Genomic DNA, 22,825 nt, shown 5'->3' on the forward strand with positions numbered 1-22,825 from the left:
CATGATGATTTGTTTAGTCTCCCTCATGAGGAGGGAAAAAATAAAACAAAATAAGCAATTTGAATACTCATGTTTCCTGACGGCTTGTTCTACGTACCTGAAAGATATTCTAACAAATGTTCCCCTACCAGGCTGAGGCAGTGGTGAGTTTGCCTCTGTCTAACAATTCTGTCCTCAGTTTGTTTGTACCCTGGGCTAATTCCCATGCATTAGTTACCCTATGTTAAATAAACAATATTTTAACAAACAAGCAGAAGACACGCAGGGTAGCCAAAGTTTCCCTCTGTCCAGGGAGGGACCAAGCCCCTGTCCCCTCTACCACCAACTCCCTCTCCTTCAGTCAGTTGGTGGCAGCAGAGAGAAATAAAAGCTCTCTGCTTTTCAGAGGCCCATGTCCACTGTTCTCAGGGCTGCCCATTCAGCTGGAGTCCAGACTTGACTATATATCAAACTTTATTCTTCCTAAGACAAAAGTCTTTCTTCCACACAGTGTAGCTATCTCAATGTTTCTTTGTGTACACCACTGTATTGATTTCCATCAAGCTGACTTAAATTAGACCAATACTGAAGTGTTTTCAAGATTTTGATTTAAGGAAAGCTACATTAAGGTTGAGCACTGTTAACAAAAATCAAAAGGCTCCCTTTTATGTCAACTCTAAAAATTTTCAGCAGTCCAGACTCTCCTCCACCCCTCTACATACTGCACATGAACAAATTTGTTAACATCACCTGCTTTACAAGCAAATTGTACCTAACATCTGAAAGAATGGATTAAAATAAACTAAGATTGTGTCAATCTCAAGAGGCCCAACCATTCAGCCAAAGTTTTGTTAATGAACATTAAAACACCCACACACATCACTCCAATACATGATATCCCTGTTTTCCAGTCTGTTCCTCACTTCTCTCATTATCATTCATAAAACAGATTGAAAATAAACGCCTTTGAAATTGAACACCAAACTTTTAGTTGATGTTGAAGTGCTTCAGAGCATCCGCCAAGAAATGTGGATGTAATGTCAACAAAAAAGATACACCTGGAAAGTTGTGCTTTATTTTAAGGTCTTCAATTTTCAAACTGTATATCTTTTCATTGACAGACTGCAGATTTACCTGCAATAACACCATCTTACCCAGAGGCACAACCAATACCTAGAAATTGGTGCTAGAGACACATTAAGTAGGCAAAGAAAGGAGCTAAGTCCCTTTTTAAAGAAAGGACTGACCATTTATATTAGAAACACAGTTTTAGCATTTGAAGCATTCTATCTTGGACAAAATGACCTGATCTGTATCAACTGTAAGCACACAGATGTAAATATTTACTCTATTCTAAAAATAAAATTTTGAAAAACTCATTCTCTCTTCCCTCACTTTCCTTTAAACATTTCCAGCTTCAAAAAAAATTATTTCCAAAGAAGGTAATCACAGGAATGTTTCTTCTTCCTTGGAAAAGCAGGAAAGCATTCAGCTAAATGTATTTCCATCAAAAACTCTGCTATGTAAGAATGGCTGCCCTAGAAAAACTTTTCCCAGACCATGAAACCACTGATGCATAAATCAGTGTGAAGTTGGAGAAGAATAAGGGGCATGTCTGAGCCTGCTAAGAGGAAGCAGCTTTTTCCCTGGAAGTAAAACCAAGGTTAACTAATTTGTTCAGACACCACTAGGCCTCACTTTCTTCCTGGTAATTAGGCCAAGAACATCTACGGTTGCATACATACAACAGTAGCACACATAAAGTCCAAACATTCTAGGATGAAGCATCCAAGGACCTTTCATGGCTGTAAAACCAGGCAAATTCTGTAAGAAACCACCAGTTCATTTTGAATCACTGGCATGTTCTGGAGCATTGGGGAAGAATACCTTCAGAACACTCCTACTCAGTGCTGTCCCTTTTCCTATTTTTCTGCCTTTTTTGGGGGACAGAAGGAAAATGCAAACTATAGCATAACTTTTAATCACACTGGAAGACAAGAAATTTTAAATATTGACATAAAATACAGAAATACAGACACTCCTTTGATAAGAATTAATTTCTGAGGCTACTGACTTCCTGCATCATTGGATAGGACATCCAATATAGAAAACAATTAATTCCTTCTTAAGTCACCTCCTGTATCATCTTAAAAATCCCCACAACCAGTGTTAGACAACCCTCTGTTCAAAGAACAAAGTCATAGTTTATAAGACAAGAAGATAAATAAAGAGATCAAAAGATTTTCATACATGAATCATCCAGACAAAGAGTCACAGAATTAAAATAAAGGGTCTATTGTGTAATTACAAAACTGCAAATAAAAATGTAACTGTGCAGGATAAATATATGAAGAGCATTCCCCATTAGTCAGCTCAAAAGCAACATTTGCACTGTGATTTATTGACATCACCAGAGACGGGAAATAAAAGAATAAACCTCTTCAAAAAGCTTGCTCCTAAGGTGAACAAACTGGGACAGTTCAGAATTCACTATGAAAGACAAGATTTTAATGTAACCAGTGTACCAGTTATTTGGGGAAATGAAGAAACCATACAAACCTGTTTTCCTGACTAATATGCAGCAGTATTACACTTAAACATCTTAGCAAGGATAATCGAGGAATGCAGCAAGGTGTTAATAGGGTCCCATCCTGTGCAGAGCAGTTCAGCAGTTCAGCACCCCCAGCCCAGCCCAGGCACCTGGTGAGCACCAGCCCCTGGTGCCTGCCCTGCAGTGCAGCAGCTGCTGCTCCTTCCTGTGCAGGCTGGTGGGCAGAACGCGCACTACGGCACCGGGCTGAGCAACAGCAGCGCTCACTCACTCCTCCTGACCCTGCTCCCTCCCTCTCCTTGAACCAGCTATTTCAGCTCCAGACATCCACCTGCTGAAGGATACTGCCAGAGGGGCAAGGCTCTTACATACACTGTGCTGTTCAGGCAAGAGCGATGATCAGTTTAACATCTTGCACAAAAATAAAATCATTCTTGTCATCTCAAAAGAAGCCACACCAATCTTCCCCCTGGAAAGCTGTCCTTTCCCAGCCACGAGTCCAGGGAGTTCACTCTCAGCTACAGCTGCAATGAGCCAACACTCTGGAACACAAGTCTTGCTCATCCCTGTTGGTGGACATGGCTACAAACGAGCATGGTCCAGCTATTTTTCTAAGTTCCGGCTCCAGCTTTTGACTAACATCCTGGAACAGTATATTCCACAGGATGACGACGCACTAGGTGAAGTAGCATTTCCTTTTATTTGTTCTAAATTTACAAAGCAGTAATGTCATCCAGTGACCTCTTGCTCTCATAAATGGAGAGCACGAAAACAACAATCTGATTGCTTTTGAGTTAGGATGAGGGCTGCCTTACCAGGAGTTTAAAAAAAAAAAAAAAAAGCCTTCAGATTCATTTTTAATCTCATAGATTTTTGGCCTGTTTGGGGATTGGCAGAACTCTGAGCATGCCTGGCCCAAAACAGCTCAGAACTGTATCTAGATATGAGCAATTATGCAAATTAGAAGAGCTTATTCTGCTTAAAAAGTAAATATTAAAAACTTTTTTGATCCTAAATGCTACTGAACTTATAGATGTGATTCTTTAGATTTCACTCATTAGTAGAAACTGGGTGCCCAGTGCTCACTCATCCACATGGTGATATGATTGACATCTAATCCTGACCAGAAAAAGAGCACCACAGTCATGGGGGGGAAAAAGTCTGCCAATCCCTCTAATTACTCCCAGAGGACACATGGGAATGGCAGAAAGCATTAAAGACGTTTCAATCAGGATACCAGTTAAATATGAACTTCTCACAGCATATGAAACCTTTGAAATACATTTTGCAGAAATGGGGGTGATAATTAGGTCCCCAGCAAGTAGTTATGTGCCCTCCACGAATCAAGTCTTTTAGAGAAATTCTCAATTTTCAAGTTTGCCCACTCTAAATCTAAAAAAACCTAAATCTGAAAATAACCATGCCTTCACTGGCTGTCTTGTGCAAACACAGACAGACACTCTTTAACACTGAAAATTTAGCTTTATCTCCTCTCTCTCTCTCATATGGCCCATTCCCTCTTACCAGCTGTTAACCCCCACCTCTCATGTTGACCCACACTCCTCTGTCCAAAACTAACACTAGTTTACTGACATTTCAAATCCAGCCAGATAACAAACAACAGAGCCAACCAAAGAAAACTCCTCATTTCATGTTCTAAAAATGGACTAATGTCCCTGGATGTCCTTCCCTGATGAACAGCTGTGAATAATAAGATTCAGAAGGCAATCCAAAAAAGACTCCTATAATAGACCAAATTTTAAACAGAAATCTGATATACTTCACCCTTTGTTGTACTGAGCAACCTTCCCCTCACCAACAGCTGGAGCATAAACTTCATCCTCATGTCTTGCTGCCTCCCAAGACAACTTTATTATCTCTGCTCACCTGGGGCATTTTCTGGCTGCCCAGAAACTTCTCAGCAAGAAAGTGACAGTCTAGCCAAGCATGCCCTGGGACTGTTTGTTATCAGAGTACATCTGGTGAGCTCAGTGACCACAAAAGATGGCAAAACAAGTTAAAATCACACTGGCCCAATCACAGAGCTGACAGAAGAAATGCTGTGGGGGGAGATGGAGGACATTGAACTCTGCTAAATATAATTTTCCTGATGTGTACATTTCTCAGAATGGCCAAATGTGGTGGTATGAGAACACCTGCTCATTCTGACTGCTTCCTTTTACTCATATCCTGTTCCAATATAGACTTACATTCAAAGCTGCTAGCCATAAATCCCACTAAGAGATCCTGCAGCTAATGACTTGAGTACAGAGATAACATGAATTCCTGGAGCTCTAGAGATCTAAAAGCTAGAAAAAAAAATATAAAAAGCTGCAAAACCTTCAGCTTGATCACATACAGTAAAGGTAGGGAAAGCATCCCCCATCTGTAGCTAAGTGCTATGTCTGCTCTGTATGGTGGAGAATGATGTTGGCATCCTGAGATCCCAAGACTCAGGAAGGAAAACTGGGTGAGATTGTAATGAGGACCCAGCCATTCTTCCACTTCAGCTCCTGCTTCAGTGACAGGAGTAGTGAAATGAACACTGGAATACAGTAATACATCTCACCTGTATTCATCAGCAAGGTTCTCAAACCAGCAATCTACTGTGTTTCAACCACAATTACTGAACTCACACAGGGCAAAAATGGGTTAAGTGTGGATTAACAAGTGCCACTCCCTCGGCAAATACACAAAAAAGACAACTCTGAAAAAGGGAGAGGAAAACACAAATTTGATATTCAAACCAGTTAAAATCTTTAACGTCTGTCTCAATGACATCTGTATCTGAAACAATCTGGAGCTCAGCATCAGATGAGCAAAGCCTTAGGCAGTGAGTCAGTGTGACTTCAGTAGGTCTCCACAGTTGGGAAGAGAGCAAAAATATGAGTATCAAAGACTTATGAGGGTCCAAGGCTTGCCTTCCTCCACAGATTACAGTCCTATTCCATTTCCCAATTCAGCTTTTACCTAGTTTTGCCAACAAATCCAGTCCCATTAACTCACTTCAGAGATAGGTTAGAGCTCTCTAGAACTGCACAAATTCTCTTCCCCCAAAACCTGAGTGATATGGGAAAGGAAAAGTAGCTTTTTATGTAACAGTGGAAAAATGCATCAGTTTTGTATGGTTTTTTTATAGTGCAAATCTTAATTTCCTGCCAAAATGATCATCTTCCACCTATGGAAACTCTCATTTCCACCAAATGAAACAAGTCATTGATGTTCTTAGAGCTGTGCCAAATTCCTTTCCCTTTTTTTTTCTTTTTTAATAGCAGTAACAAGATTTTCCTCAAAGCCCTAAGTGCCCAAATCTCTGTTCACAATACATCAGCTATTTTATCCCCAACTTCCATGTGGCTGTTTTACCTTCATTTTCAATCTATAAAATCCAGGACCACTCACTTCCATAGGAAAGCAGGTCCAGCGTGTGTTGTGGTCTCTTTAGGACGATTTTTACATTATTAGGTTCACATACCTTGCAATCTGTCCCTCCTGAGCCAGGGCAGCAGTGCATCTTCTCTGAGCATTAGCACTGGCACTTATTGCGCTACACTGTGCCACAGGTCAAGTTCAACTCGTGCTGACCCTCCATCTGGGATTTCTCCCAGTCCCTATCCTCCCCCATGCTGCAGCAGGAAACTAGACCAGTCACAGCGTTATCCCTGGGAAAATTATCATCTCTCATACCAGGGTCACATTCCTACAGGCTTCTGGAAACTGTTCCTAAACAAGGCACATTCCTGTACTTGGCAATCGGTAAGAGGAGCACAAGACAAGAACAGAATTTTAAGACTTTAGCAACAACTTAACATGTCAAAAGCTAGAGCATGCAAGGTCTTGCCATTGTTAGCAGGTGAGAAAAGCAATGACCTTGGTAGTTCAGGCCTGTTAATTCCAAGAGATCTCCAAGCATGGAGCAAAACCCAACGGGAGTGGATAGGGTGGCTGTACCAAGTGCCAAAGAATATTAGCACAGCCCCATTACCCACACACCCTCCACCTCATGCAGTAGATGCACACGCATCTCTTTACCTGCTTTCCAAAGGACAGTCCTGCCCAGAAGAGTTCCTCAACAGAACCATTCTGTTCAGAAAGGGCAGTGCATTTAGGAAGGTAAAGGGTATTTCAGAGAAAGCTTCCTACTCACTCAAACAGAAGAAAGCCCATGAAAAACAGAGGCAGGATTGTTCCCCAGTGGTAGAGCTGCTGTCCCAGTGGGCTCACACATTACAAGACTAGCACCTAGTAAGTCACAGCACTGGGCAATAAAAGATCAGTCCTATTCATGCACCATCACAGGCACCAGAAATAGGGAGGCAGTATTTCTGCAAGTAATGCTAGCAAGCCTCTCCCTGCATAAAAATGATCCTTTTCCTTCTAGCACAGCTTCCATGTAAAGCTGAATATGTTCTCAAAAGACCACACTGTTCTGCCTTTGTGCTGTCACCTGGAAGAGGAGAAGAAGCTGGTATCTGCAGTCTTGCTCAGGAAAGTAGGTGAAACCCCAATTCATCATAACGGTTACAAAGAGCAAAGACATTATCAAACAAAAGCTTCCAATATTCAGACACAAGGGCAGACATGATTTCAAAGTTGTAAACTTCCCTCTAGGAAAGCAAAAGCTCTTTACAGTCTCCTTCACTTTTCAGCTCCCTGTCTATCCTATCCCACAGTACAACAGTTAAAGCTCTGACTTCTTACACAGTAGTTTCATCTCTCTTAAAACCTCCCGCATATTTTCAAGTCACTCTGTAACATACAGTAGCAATCGCCAGATCTCTCCACACACAGCAACTTCTTCCAGACTGTCTATCTCTTCTTCCATGTTTATCTTCTTTTTGGTAGTCTTTCTCCAGATTTTTCCTTCTTTTGTGACAGCAGACTAATAACCAGCTCCCACAGGAGGCTGGATTAAGAGGCCTAAAAATCCTTGACATGAAAGGATTTTAAATTGCTATTTTCACTGACTAACAGTGACTCAGAATGGTCTGTTTACCAGAGGGCCTTTTCTCAAGAAAAAAAAAGCCTCACTGAAGTCTGGATTGCAAACTACTAAAATAGCAAAGTATTTTGAAACTGCAGCAGTTCTGACAGGAAATGGGGACTGAACAGCACTTAATGAAGGAAGGTGGAAAACCAGCAGAGTGATTCTAGACACGGTAATACATGGTTCTACTCATCTTTTTGCTTGCTTATAAAGGAAATTCTGACAGCTGCCAATATAAACAGAGTACAAGCACTAGCAAAGAGTGCACAGTTCCTGAACCTGTACACACATGGGTGTGGAAAAGACAACAACCCCCAGCAAAAACTGAATTTCCAACATGTGCTCCAATTTTGCCCAGTTTAGAGACGAGAGCTTAAAAACAAGGAAGAAAGAACCATCCTATTCAGAAGCTGCTCTTTTCTAATCTTTCCTTTTTTCCAAACATTAACAGGGCAATCCATGACTGTGTGAGAATTCAGGACTGGCCTGTCACCATGTCACCGGATCAATTGGTCTTTTGCTCAGCTGATCAATCAGTCCTTTTACCCAGACAGTCTCTCTGGGTCCCTTTACTCCCCTGTTGAGAAAGCAGGGGAGGAAAATCCTCTGCCTTGCTAGGAAGCCCAGTGACTCCCTGGAGCATATGTTCAACTCCATTTTCTTCATAGGGCTGACGCCACACAGGGCAGTTTGGGAAATCTGTGCAAGTGTCAAACCACACAGATTTTCCTGATCTCTACCAGCCAAAGCTTGAAGTCCAACAGTGACTTCCTGCAAACGGCTTGGAATGAAAGTTCTTATGTTCTTTCACCTCATAAAAGTGACATGCTCCTTCTTGAAGCCTGTATTCCAAACCAGCACAACCAACCTCTGATCTGGCTGATCTGGGTTCCTCATGCTCCAACAGTGCCTTACAGGCACACAGCTCTTGTGCTAGGCAGGAGCAGCAAACTTTCTGTAGCTTCAACAGCTCTATTTTCTTTTAAAAATAAACACTTCAGAGAAGACTTCACTGCCTTCTCTGCTGAAAAGGATTATTTTAATTTAAAAGTACCTACACAAATAATTCAACTTGACACAAGATCATGAAGAGGTAAGGCACTTTCACATCATTGTGAATGAACCGCAAACATCAACAATATACTCTCCCCGCCAGGAAGGACTGTCCAGCACTTTGATTTTTTACCCAAGTTCAAACAGTTTGCCCTCTGTTTATAGAGGGGTTACTAACCCAGAAATGAAAATTCATGCTATTTCTACAAAGCATCAACAAGCCCTGGGAGAATACAGCAAAAATCTCTGGAGGAGATCAGTAACGTAAAAATTCACAAGACAGAAATTGGCAACTTTGCTGCTGAATAGTCAGTACTAAATAACAAGGTTATAATATGAAAAAAATTGTAGCACACCTGAGGCTTCCATACAGCTGGAGAATGACATCCATACTCCTTCTCAGAGATGATTGCACTCTTTCATTTAGGGGCACCAGCAACTCCCTGTTCCTCAGCCTACCACAACCACTGTTGCCTCCAGTCATGCAAGTGCTCTGTAAGAGAGGTATTATTCTAACCTGAATACTTCCTCTCTCCTGGGACATTGGTCAGGGTGAATCACCAGTTAATAAACAGTATTTCTTAACTGGGTGCAGCACTTCCAACAGCACCGCAGGCACATTTCCCTTTACTCCTACATCTACATCTACATAAATCTACTCAGGAAAGCACACGTGAACAGTAAGAGCTCGTAGCAAACATATTCCAAAGAACCTGAGCTTTGATATCTGTTATGCTGGCACAGGTGCCATGTTTCCCAGTGCTCAATCCAGAAAATTCACACTCCTACTCTTACCTTTCACGTTCAATCTTCCTCTAAACTAGTGTCCAGAGCAGCCTACTCCCTCAGAAAAAAACCTGAACAGATTGCTTGACATGCAAGGATTAGTCTCGTCTGTGGTCAGTCTCTCTGAGCTACGTACCACTTGCCACAAGCTGATTAGCTGCCTGCTTAAGGAGGAGCTGGGATAAGTTTGCTTCTGACGGCAATGAAGTGGAGAGGCAGGCGCTGACTGTAATAATATGCTGTTTCCTGTCTGCGGCTGAGCTGAGAGGTACTTCCCAACAGAAAAGGGTTTACAGGAGCTCAGGAGCTCAAGCTCCACCTCTTCCAGTGAAGAACCTTTAACTAAGGAGGAGGGGTCACTAGCATAGCTCCTGGCGCTCAAAAACATGCTGTCATTTCACCAAAGCACCAGAAAGAAGAAACCAAACTACACGAAATTCCCTCTCCACACAGAGAATATTTCTCCTATGGAATCTCAAAGCTCTGAATCAGATATAATTCATGTTATGTGAATGAGGGTGAAAGTCCACACCACCATTTGGTAGCAATAACTGGAAAACATTTACCAAACCACCATGTGATAATCATACTGGAACAAAATATGTACCTGGGAAGATATGATGTCCTCTCCAGGCCCTGATGATGAGAGGCATTTTTGACTAGTATTACAGAATACATACTTTATACCAATCAGGAAAGGGTCAATGAACTGATAAGGAATCACTTCTTTAACAATACCAACTACACTGAAGGCAGCAGGTTTAACTCAGTTGGCACCTTCTAGAAAAGAGCAGATCTACAGCCCTCACACCAGTCTGAGGAGGAATTTGTACACCACACAAACATTAACAAAACTGGGCCAAAGGAGACAATGCAAAGTCTTTTCAAAGACTTTTAAGGGGACAGATGTGGTGGCAAAGTGTTGACCTGAGCAACAGACGAGAGTGACTGGTGTCCCATAGACCCTGCAGGTGTCACAGGGGAGAACAGGTATGATAGATGGCTCAGGTCCATGACAGGCAAAGCAGATCATTTTGAGACAGAGATAAGTAAAACCTAGGCTATCCAGCATCACTATTTCAGATTAAAGTATGGAAGTCATCCTCATTGCAGATTTTGTTTAAATGCTTCTCACAGAACTGGAGGCTAGTTCATCATGTGAGCACCTTAAAAAAATCACATTACAGCAGAACTGCACTGTCCAAGAAAAAATTGTTCATGGAAAGAGCTAAAGTCTCAGTGGGAAGACCTAATGCACACAGTGTGATCCCAAATAATCTGCTTTTTTGAAATCACAGGAGGTTTTGAGGGTATGGCCAAGAAGGCGCTGCTCAGAAATCAGGGCCAGGCTCTGACCTCACCCATCCAATGGCGAGGCTAAAAGGAAGGGTCCTGAACTACCAGAAGAAGACATTTATCATTGCATTTGTGCCACAGCAGATCTTCTCTAAGGCCTTGTGCAAGACAGCAGCTCTAGTAAAAAGGCACTGGGGAGAGATCTATGCACCATGTACCAAGGGATCATACATGGAAAGCACCTGTCACAGCCCAGATATCCCAGAAGAATTTATCTTGCAGACAGCTGACTCCTAAGGACAGAGATGGCAGAGATATGACAGAAACAGCAAATACCACACCTAGAAGCTTAATGAGGGAAGAGAGCTCTGGCATGGGGCTGCTATAACATTTGTTTCCAGAGGCTTCCTGTTAAATACTTTTGCAGCCACACTACCGGACCTAAAGGAACAAAGCTAAACATAAAACTTTTCGTTACACATCAGGGAACGGAGCTGTACAACATCATAAGCTAAAAAATGTCACATGCTCCCAGCCCATTCTATAGTCATCTATCCATTAACTCTGGGTAGCAGTCCTGAAAACTGCCCCCACTGCAAACAGGATACACTTACTGAGGAAATCTATGCAAAATCAACCAAGTAAATAATGGTGGAATTTGTTATTACCCACTTTTTTTTAGACAAAGAGATTCGTGCCTAAAAAGAAATCACTTTTCTCACTCTTTCTGCTGAGAGTAAACAAATTACCTGTCAGTCATGTCCTATGTCAAAGGTTTACTGGCAGCTATTTTTTAACCTTACTCCTCTATCCATGCAGCACAATCTCTGCTGGCTTTATGCTCTCTGGTTTTCTCCTCTCATGATGCTGCCTCCCCATGCTCCTCAATGTACTTTCAACAACTGCTCTTCTGACTGGTCAGCTCTTATTACCTCTTTGTTTTGGATAAACATTGCTATTCCTAGTGGTTTATCTGATGTTTTTGTTTCTTGTCTTTATGTCAAAAATTTAGGGGTGTCATTCAGGCAACCTTACCTGCAGAATCTATACATTAGGCAGCACAGATGCCTGGACAGGGGGCTAAGTTTTCTCAGAAAGAAACTATTCTTTTATAAACCCACAAGTACCAGTCTCCATTGAAGAAAAAAAAAAAAAACCAAAAAAACAAAAAAAAAACCAAAAAGAAAATCAGAATATCTAAAACTCTGCTTAAAACACCAAATGCTAAATATTTTCCGTTTAGGAGAAAAACTCAAATCATATGACCCACTGATTTGAAACAGGGAAAAAATGCATCAAAGAATTCTGAATTTTAGGAAGGAAGATACAGAGGGGAAGCAGAGTGGTCTCAAAGGAAACCAACAGAAAACTACATGACTGCAAGGAAGCAAAAGCATTGACAGTAATGATGTAACAGAGCAAGAGGAGGCCACCGTTTGGTTTCCTGTTTTTAGAGCTGAAGGTAAATGAGTGAAGCACCTCCACAAGCCATGATAGAGCAGACAGAAATTAAGAGAAAAATTTTTTTCTTGAATTTACCTAAGCACCATGATAAACTGCTCAGCTGGAGACACGGCAAACTGCACCTGCTTGAATTTCAAGGTAAGCCTTTACCTTTTATCAGCTAGGGAAGGCAGGGACTGGCAGAACCTGATGCCAGAGTCTTGGAAATAACTTTTCACTGACTTGGATGAGGCAATCTGAGAGAGCAAATACATTACTTCCTTCTGCCCCTAAAACAGTCTTCCTGATGGATATTAGATCTCTCCCAACTACAACAGTAAGCTGCACAGTAGCAGTACATTTATCTGAAAAATCAGTTCTTATTTATATTTGAGAAAACTGAAGCAAGATCTAGGATAAAATGCTTTATTAACAGGTAAATAACATCACATTTCTGAAAACGCATCTCCTGCTCAACTCACTATACAAATCTGTTACATTGACACCTGATATCAATATTTAATTACCCAGATGTGCCTCCTACCTGTCCAACTATGGATGCAGAAAATGGTTTTAAGCTTTGGGAAGGTGTTGGGGTTTTATCTAGACACAGGTACTACAAAGGCAAAAGCTCCAGTTAAACAACAGAAATCCCTTTTGGCAGGTGCTTAAAGCAACAGATCACCCCATGCTGCAGCACAAGGCACAGAGCTCAGTGTTGGTCACCACCTGCAGGACAAGGAGGGATTCCTCCCTCCACCTGGATCGCTCCCCCCTTCACCTTGCCTTAGAGCACCACTGCCTTTGCCCAGGCCCTCTTCCTTTGCTGTTCTGAGCCCCTCAGGGGCTATGTTGAGGTTTGTTGCTGTTCACCAGCTCGACACACCCTGCAGGGCTGACGTTAATGGGTTTTTTTCTGCACACCAAGTGATCCTCCAAATTGGAGCTTGCAGAACACCTGCACCTCAGAAATACAATCAATTTTCTTCCTAGTTTCTGAGCCTGGAGAAAATGAGGCAGGGACACCACGCTTCCAGACTACAACTACTTAGAACACATTCCACATCTAATGAGTATCCTGAACAATCCCACAGTTATTTCTGTGCTATTTCTTTCTGTTCTTCCTTTTGCTTTCGCACTATATATAGCATGCATAGATAAACACACACAGAGATACACACAAACTCAGAGAAAGAAGTTTACATATTTCAATGCCTATGGGAAAAATTAAATTCCTTTAGTAAGAACTCCAGTATAAATAAGAACATCACCCCTAACTCCCTCAGCAGAACAAATTTTTCTCTCCCATGTGCTAACAGGTTCTAGCAAACCCTCTTAGCTTATAGGGAAGAAAATCCCTGAATGCCAAGTCTTTGCAAATACATAGCAACCTGAGATATTTCCCTGAGGGAATTTCCCATGTGCACAAATATGAATTATCATATTGTAAAGAAAAGTAAGTTTAATATTTTTTTTTCATTTTTCCTTAAAGATGCTGTGAAGATCGTTCAGGTGTTTTTCTACTCTGCAAAAGAGATGGGATGTGGGAAAAAGATGCAAGAAGATCAAAAAATAATGCAAAAAGTCCTACCGTGAAGCTGTTGTTGACATTCTTTGTGCTGGATTCTGCCACGCTGGCATCTGTCAGATCCACCTCATCAAAAATAATGGACTGGAAAGAAAAAATATGAAATCTCAATAAATTCTTGAATCCAAAGTATAAGCAGCAGACTCAAAAGGAGTCTACCCAGCATGCTCCATATCACAGCCTTTTATGATTTGAAGGAAAGACACAGCACCAACAACATCAAGGACCTGGAAGTCTAGTTCCATACACTAGGGATCACTCTGGCCTGTCTCCAGACAGTGAACACAATTACTTGGTTTTTATTGAAGAATTATTTAAAAAGAACACCAAATAACTGTAGGTTTTGTTCTTGTGGAAGGAGACAATTTTATATCTAGTTGACTATCAGCATTCTAAACCAGATGCATAGCAGCTCTGACTTAATAAATTCTAGCCTTGCTTGTCTACTGCACTTTCTCTTTTCATTCATATTCTCTTCTTTTTATTAATTCAGAATCCATTCCCTACTAACATGCACCAAAGGGAGAAAAAAATGTGGAAAAAAAATCAGTATTATGGGTCCACATGATGCCTCACTTCAAAACCACATATTTCCAAGTGTGAGGCAAAACACAAGGATCTTCTAGCAGCTACAAAGCCTGAAAACCAGTGCCTAAAGTGCTCTTTGCTGAGGGCTGCCTTCTCACTGACACCCATCTGCATCCAAAGCCCCTCTACTGACTTCCCTCCCTGGCCTCACAGGTACTGTCAGGACCTTACCTTAGCAGTTTTTGCATAGTAGAGCGTTCGTCCTCGCAGCTTAAAGTATCGTCTCTTCCAGCGCTGGAAGGAGCTGGTCTGTTTCATCAGCATCCCCTCTTTTATGACAGTCTACAAAAGCATCAGAGAAGAGGAGTGAAGCACAGGTTTTACCAACAGGCATGTTTTCTGCTCCCCCAGCACACACCCACAGCGGAACAACTGGAGCTGGAGACGAATAACCTCAGTGCCCTCTGCTGGAAGCATTTCACAAAATAATTCAGCAAAACTGAGCAGCCTTCACAAGATAAAACTCATGAACACACAACCCACACTGCGGTGAGGTTTAACCCTTGTCTCCAGCACTATCACGATACCAAAGAAGATAAATAACTTAAAACTGAATGAGCACTTCAAATCTAACAGTGACTCGGGGAGTGTAACAGTTAAACTCACCAAGGTCGGATCTCAATCAGGTAATTGCACCTTTCATTTAACTGGCATCTGATTACCAACACATACACACCCAGGGTATCTGTCTCTACCTCCAGCTGTGCCTTGTGAATCAGCATCTACCTGGCACAGAGGTGGCAAGCTGCAATGGGGCAAAGAGTGAAACCAGAGCAAAGAAGAGGCTATATCCAACATCAGCATTTGGTATCCTTCAGATAGTCTTGGCCCTGCCTCGGTACTCTCTGGCCAGCTGCCATTTCCCAGGGCTACACTGCCAAAACTGTCTATGCACACTGACTTTTTTTCTTTAACTGCTTTATAACTAGACTGACATACCAGCATACACAGGATCATATGCTCGTTCATACACTGTGCATATGTGGGAGTATGGATTTAATCCACATGCACCTCATTCAGGATTGAATACCAACAGCTACATAAAAATAATCTCAAAAATGGCAGCTCAGAAAGACAAAAGGCAAAAAAAGTCAGGGCTGAATGTCTAACCCCAAATTCCTGTTTGTAAATACTGTCTAGGAGTTACAAGCAGTGCTATGTCATGCCTTGGTACCACAAGAAGCCCACTTTTCTCCACAAAAGAGTCGCAGGAACCTGCGAGAGCTCAACACGATAAACACTCATTTAAAACACAGGACACAAATGCTCTGACAATCTTGTAAAACAGGTTATTCTGTATCTTGATGGCAGGAAAATGACACAGATTTAAGATACCAGAGGTCTCAATGGAATTCAAGTTTGTAACAGCCAGATCCCTGATAAGTATCAATTCACAAACAGCACCAAATGGACACTGCCAGGCTATGACAGCACAGAAAAAAAACCTCTTACTGATCCACAGGGTTTAGTTCATTTTAGAACTCCTTTCCAGGGCATTAAACTTGCTTTTAAAATACTATATATATTTCAAATGTGTGTCTTTAATTTTTGGAACAGCTGTGGATTTTGATACGTTCCATATACACTGGCCCTTGCTAAGCTCAAAGCTTCCTCAGAAACAACTTTAAAAAAACGCTGACTATAAGGAGAAACATCCGTCTGACAATGTATGCTTCTCTTTTGCTAGACTGAGCTATCCTCAAACTGGCCTGAGAGATCACAGGGTCTGGACCACCATGGTGAAGCCTCTACTCACAAATCAGCTGGGAAAGAGCAGGCTCTGCATTCCACCAGATCCTAAAGGGAGCCACTACAATCCTCCTTCACTGTGTTGGGAAACAGAAAAGTGGAAGAGCTCCCCTGAGCTTGGACCCTGGCCAGCTCCAAGGTTAGCAAACCCCAAGCCACAATGCACCTGCACACTGGAAGAAATACCTGCTAGCACTCAGGTAAACATCAACTTAGTGTGCCTGCTTCAGCTGGGAATTGCCAAACCCCACAGAACTTCCAGCAGAAGGAAAAGAGGAAATGAAAAAGCACAATTGAGGATTAAGCTCCCATAAGAAAATGGCTGCTTGCCACACCAGCTCCCCACAGCTCTGAAGCAGCCACTGAAAGGCATCCTGGCACTTGTTCTCACAGACACGGCAGTAGGAATACACTCTAGAAAACCATAAAGAATCTGGGAGTGCCTTTAGGGTCCAGAATTTAAACACACTATAGCAATACTGAGAAACAAAATGTTAAACCACCTCAGTGTTACTTAATCCAAAACTCAGACATTATTTTAGCTGAAGCTCCAGCATAAGAGAAAATGGAGTACAAAGACTGACCAAACAGCATCCCTCACTGAAATAACCCTGCAGGCAAGGCCAGAGCTGAAGGCACTCACCTGGAACCAGGAAAGATGCATTCATTCACACATTCTGCCATGGACTTTTTATGAGTTCCCAATAAAGCAATTTTCACTCTGTGTGTCTCCATCCCTCATCTGTCAAGTGGAACAAACAGCACTTGCCAACTCTGTGGAAACCCACTAAAACATGCATTTCTCTCACAAGTTATTTTAACCTCTGGCACCTAAGCATCAAAGAGAAATGTAAAGTACCAGCATCCAAATTACCACACTAAAGAAATCACATGTTTCTGCAGCTCCGTTTTTTACAGAGAAGAAAATGGGAAAGTGGCAGAAGATTTTTCAGCTTAAGACAGAAACATGAAGTGATTTTTGCATTCCCTGGGAAAAAAACACAATAAATAACGAGACAGAGAAAGCAGCTACTGAACTCCACAAAGCTCCAAACCAAAATCAGAGAGGAACTAAAAATCCTGGGGAAGACTCCTGGGATGAAAAGCCCAAAGAGGGCCAGGAGGCTGATGAAAAAACAGCAACTTGCAGGAGGAGATTTCAGAGCTCTGTTACTATGCTTATTTACAGCTATGGTTAAACGGGGGTCAGCCAGAGCCTTTATACACGCCAGGCTAAGGCAGCATCACTTCAGTCAAAACTCTTGCCCAGCCCACCAGCACAGTAACTCTTAACAAAAACAATACCTCTGCTTTCCCTCAGCTCCCACCGCTCCAACCTGCTCCCTCAGCTCATTTGGGCTCACTCACCTCTGCACAAGACATGCATTCCTCCATTCCTCCATTCCTCTTTTAAAACCCCCTTTTTTTGTTTTTAATTTTCTTTTTTTTTACCAAAAGGCAACACTTGTAGAGGTCACCTTGCCCTGCTCTAAGCAGCAGTTTCTGTCATTGCCAGGCTCTATCTATAGAAAACCTCACAGCTACCCAGCTCAGACATGAAAGGCCAGAGCAGCAGCGCTTGTTCTGCTCACAGCAAACACGCCTCTGGTTCTGCGCTGCCCATCTCTGCACGAGAGCAGCCAGGCTATTTATAGGCACTCAGCTCAGCACAGTTTGGTGGGTTTGGGCGGAAAGGGCCGGAGATAAGATCAGGATGACTTTATAAAATGATGTAGACATCGCTGCCTTTCTCCTCCTCTGTGTTGATTTTACAGCCAAAGGACTTGTTACTTGCAGAGGAATGCAGCTGCAGAAAATGAACTGGGGAAGGGACCTGACTGCAAAGAGACACAAATGAAATAAAAGGTGGGAGATGAACAGTTACTTCCGCTCCCCAGTCTCTCTGCAGATTTCTAATTGAAGGTCTACTCTGATCAGATTACTGGGCATGTAATTCATTAAAATAAAAGTGTAACTGCCTCTCCTGTAATGAAAAGAGAGTGTTAAATCTATTTTTAGTATCATATATTGGATCCTACGGGAAAAGCTACTGCCCTGAAACATTATGAAGTTTAATTATCCACATCCTATCCAGAATAAATACTAAAATTGTTTGCAATGGAACTATGCAGACTGTTTTCTATCCAGCTGAGCCCCTTTCCAGTGTGGAGTCCTGTGGCATGGCATTTCTTGGGTAGACAGCACTACAAAAAAATTAATTATCTTCTTGGATCAAGTGTAAAATGATGTGCTACTGTTTTCAACACCAACCATTTTTATCATATTGCAAATCGGTGTAAAAAAGGTTACTGAACAAACTGACAATGTAAAACAACACTGCACATTGCAGAGTGTCTTAAGAAGTCTGAAAAGAACAAGATTAGATAACTGAAAGGCAAGGCTTAGGAAATTTCTAACATTTTAGTATTTATCTTTGCCCTTGAAGAACAGCAACTTCCTGCAGAAAAAAAAAAAAAAAAAAAGTTTATGGCAAGCAATACACAGCCCTCCTCCCAGCTCATCCCCTTTCAAAACTTGACATTTAGGAAGAGCAATAATATGCTCTCAGATTTCTCCTGTCAAAATGGGTGCAGGGTTCAGGCCTAATCCTGAACTGACAAAAGAAAAGTTTTGCCACTCACCTCAACACAAATGGTTTCAAAAAACCCAGAGGACTTAAATAAGAACTTAAAAGAGAGCCTTGTGCTTCACTGTTTCCCCTTCCGGCATTTTAAGAATGAGAAGCCAAAAAGATTAACAGGAGCTGTTCAGAAAACCAGCAAGACACAGTTGTGTTTTTGGCAGCACTGCTCATCTGAGGTGTCTCTGCACCCAGTAACACATGTCAGGAAGTCAGAGACAGCTTACACAGGTAAGTGCTTTCTACACTGATAACATGAATGATTCTACTAGAAGTTAGGAAGGACCACATCAAATTTCAGCTACATTCAGATTACATCCCTTGTTCTCCTGCACATAGTACTGCTCACCAAGTGAAACAGGAACAGACAATCCTTTCCTGAAGCTTAAACCTATTGCCCCGTTTGGAAGTAGGGCTCTTGATAAAACTGATTTCCTAATCTGGAAAATAAGCCCTATTAGCCAGACAGAGGATGACTATCAAGCGTGTCCAGCTGTCAGGCTGGCAAGTGTCCCTCAGCACAGGGAGGCTCCAAACCATGTTTGATAGAGACAGAGAAAGAACAATGCAACTTATTTCACTGCTGAGATCATAACATATTCTTAGGGGCAATTACTCAGTGCAGCATATCTAAAACAAGAATTATGCTTCATTGACGTATGTTTCCAATGCAGAGAAAGGACTACAAGGTAACAGCAAAGTGATACAAAGCTATCTAAATAGCAATTAAAGAATCCCAAACCTGAAGTTCCCAGCATGTGGATTTCTCTGTTTATCATGTGTCTTCAGAATGTAAAAACTTTAGGACACACACAGTTTTTATTTGTATGCACCACAAAACACTGATGCCAAACAACAATTAATTGACTAAACAAAGCACCAAATGCAGACAGAAAAAAAGAAAATGCAAAAGTATATGCAGAACTGGGTTATCTTTATAGATGCTTACTAGGGAAATTTACAGGCAGCTGAACCTCAGGGACCAAACAACCTCATCTAGTCACTGATTTTAAGCCGTGGCAAAAAGGATAGCCAGTAGGTCTGCATGCACTTGAACATGGCCAAACAGTCTTGCCATGCTAGGGCAGGTACAAATCTGAGTGTTGTACCTTGTGAGTAAAACAGTTTTAGGAGCTGGTGTCATAAACATGAAACTAATTAATATTTATAAATCAAATAAAATACAGTAAATCCAGCAAAATTTATTTTATTTATTCCGACAGGAATAAATCTAACCAACTCCACAGAATAAGACAAGAAATGTCAAAAGGGTAGGGGTTAACAAGCTAATCTGAGAGCAACATCCTTCCACCAGACAGTGGTCACACCCTGGAAATGAACTCCAGGAAGCTTGGAAAGGGGAAATCTGGATCAGTAAAGCAATTCTAATGATGGGACACACAGAGAGCTATACAGACCCATAAGGGAGCACAAGATAATTGCAGATTGCATAGTCCTGCTTGGGAATTCTACATTAAATACACTTTGCTCTTGCAAAAGTGAAAATTGCATTAAGATTTCTTTCACTGGTATCAAAAGAGCAAGACATGAGAACTCACAGCAAAAAAAGGACTCCAGAAGAGGATAAAGATAAAAGAAAATCAGAGATAGAATCAAATGTCAAAATAGAAGCTGGGGCAGTGAGTCAGAGGCCCTCTAACAGAAGCTGAGCATTACATTGGTGGAGGGGGTTACAGTACAGAGCTTTGTACAATCACATTGGAAAGCCTGAGAAAACTCTGTTAACAATCTTCCTCTCAATTCTCCTCTGTTGTAACCTCCAGCCCTGCTGAATGAGCTGAACTCGGCACACTCAGCAAGAGACTGAGGCAAGTATGGCTGACAACTCTCCTACAGCCTTCCTGCAGCTCCTCAGACAGCAGAATCCAGAGCCAAGGACAGCAACCCATCCATGAAGTAGCTGAGATGTCATTGAAACAGGTAATGCAAGCTCATTATCCAAATCTTCAGTCAAAAACAGGAGCTGGTATCAAATAAATACTGAAAAGGTTTTAATTTGCTTTGGCATAGATAAATGGTCAAACACTTCATTCTTCATTAGTTAATGCTGCAGACAAACAAAGAACAGGTCTTTGAACCAGCTTCTTTCAATACCAGGTTCTGCTGCTACTATTATGAATTGCTCTCATAAAAGGGATGCACAGTCACAGACCTGAAGTGAACAAATTATCAAATGAAAAACAATTTGAGAGCATGCAAATATGTATATGGGGAAGGAAATACAACATACAGCATATCAACACACAGCTCCTTGGTAAAATGTGCTCTGTCAGTGCCAAAAAAAATACCAAAACAGATTAATATTCTGGTCAGCTACTTAGAAGGGAGAATGAAAAACACACCAGTACACTGATCCAGGATGAGTTAGGAGCTGGACAACTCCTAGCACAAAAACTGCTTAAGCCTCAGGATGCTTTCCATAGACTACCAGCATCCTTCCAAAACACATTTATCACAAGAGGGAAACTGAGCACAAAATGCTCGTCAGCCTATAGCAAAGCTGGAAGATAAGGGCTCAAACCCACCCACAGAAACAACTAAAGCCAAAAAGGCAACAGTTTAATAGCTACCTGAAAATTCTGGAATGGAAGAAATTTTTAAAAGGTATTAATTAAATGTGAACTTTATACATTTAAGGACAAACATGAAAAATTTGACTGTTATTTTTTCCACCATCAAAAATTATATATACATGATAACATCCCCTCCTTGGACATTTTCCCCATATACAAAAAACATCAAAATGCTACCTACTGTAAAACCTTCTGAGATATGCTTGTCACAAACTATGCACCAGCACCACAGAATCCCATCTGAACTCAGAAGCACACAGCTGTGCTGTGGCACAGTAATAGAATGTCATTTGGAATCATATTTGTACAGAGCACCCTCTAATGCTGCAGCCTGTACTCCCACAGCTTAAGTCACACTAATTCATTCAGAGAGACAAATTAATACCAAAAAACCACATGTCTAAGCCCCCCCAACCACTTCACTAGCAGGCAGAAGGAGCCAGGCACTCACCATAGCGGGCTGCCAGGGCCATTTGACATGCAAGTACCAGAGTGGGGAGTGCAACCAGGGCGAGCACAGAACAGTGAATGTATGGGAAAGCACATGCAGAACACAGCTGTGGATCTCATTCTCCCACTCAGAACCACCCCAACCTTCCCACACCGCTGAACGTCATGGAGACCTTGGCCAAATAGGAAGGAAAAGTCAGCAGCAAGTACCAGTAAGAGAACTTCAGGATATGGGAAAGTGAAAGTTATACCTTGAGGAAGAAAATGGAATCCTCTGCCCTTGTGTTGAGGAGGCTGAAAGAAAGACAGTTTCCTCCCACTGTGTCTGGATTCCCATCACTTCTGCTACTGAATTCTGCAAGGAGTCTTGTTTGGTAAGGACTGGTAGATGCAGAACAAAACTCTCATCCTTCTACTCCAACTGGTATTCAAATAGGTTGAGAGCAGAAAGTGGCTTTTGGCCTTCAGCCATTTAATTAATAGTTAGGTATCTTAGAATTTATTTTTATCTCATCTGTAACAACTGTCAGAATCAGATTTTCCATATTTATGTATTAAACAACCTATGCTTTTAAGTTTTTTTTTCCTCATCTATTTAACATAGTTTTTAAAGGATACTGCAATGTTTTAATTTGTTTTTCCACTTTCCCTGTTTTAACGTCCTGCAAATACCTTTGACCATGCCAAGACTTCTTGATCAGCACCAGCAACAACAAAAAAGATCAGCACAGCCCTGGGAACACCGTTTTGTTAACTTTCAGCTGAACAGAACAGAAGGGGCTGGCACAACTTCCCAGAACACTGATTTTTAATAAAATCTCAATGATAGATCTATACATTCTTGAGAGTGCTCTGCCCTGCCTCAGCTGAGAGCAGTTCCAAGAGCAGGCAGCTCGCCTTCCCTGTTTTATTGACACATTTCTGTCGTTCAAAGACCACTGAAGGTGACTGTCCCACAGGGTAAGACATTACCTGGAGCTTGCACCACCCACCTCAGTTCCCAGATCTGGGGGATGCCCTGGCTGATTTCTTGCATTTGATACAAGAAGTATGTATCTACATTTTCCCTATAGGAAACTGCAGGTGGTATCAGCTCTCCTCGCTAGAAAATTACATGGAT

General features: G+C 41.7%; 1 protein-coding gene across 16 annotated transcripts in view; it reads right to left on the reverse strand.

The window, feature by feature from the left end:
- Window positions 1-22,825, reverse strand: part of DGKD (diacylglycerol kinase delta) — a 61,279-nt gene that overhangs the window by 28,715 nt on the left and 9,739 nt on the right. For 5 of the 16 annotated variants that reach the window (XM_079314954.1, XM_079314950.1, XM_079314940.1 and 2 more), the window contains 2 exons: window positions 14,443-14,553; window positions 13,687-13,767 (listed from right to left, as the gene is read on the reverse strand). In XM_079314954.1, the coding sequence (XP_079171080.1) occupies window positions 13,687-13,767; window positions 14,443-14,535 (174 nt within the window). In that variant the 5' untranslated portion in view covers window positions 14,536-14,553. The other 11 variants (XM_079314952.1, XM_079314951.1, XM_079314944.1 and 8 more) reach the window with 11 other exon arrangements.

Source organism: Erithacus rubecula (genome assembly GCF_903797595.1).
Source record: "Erithacus rubecula genome assembly, chromosome: 11".
NCBI lineage: Eukaryota > Metazoa > Chordata > Aves > Passeriformes > Muscicapidae > Erithacus > Erithacus rubecula.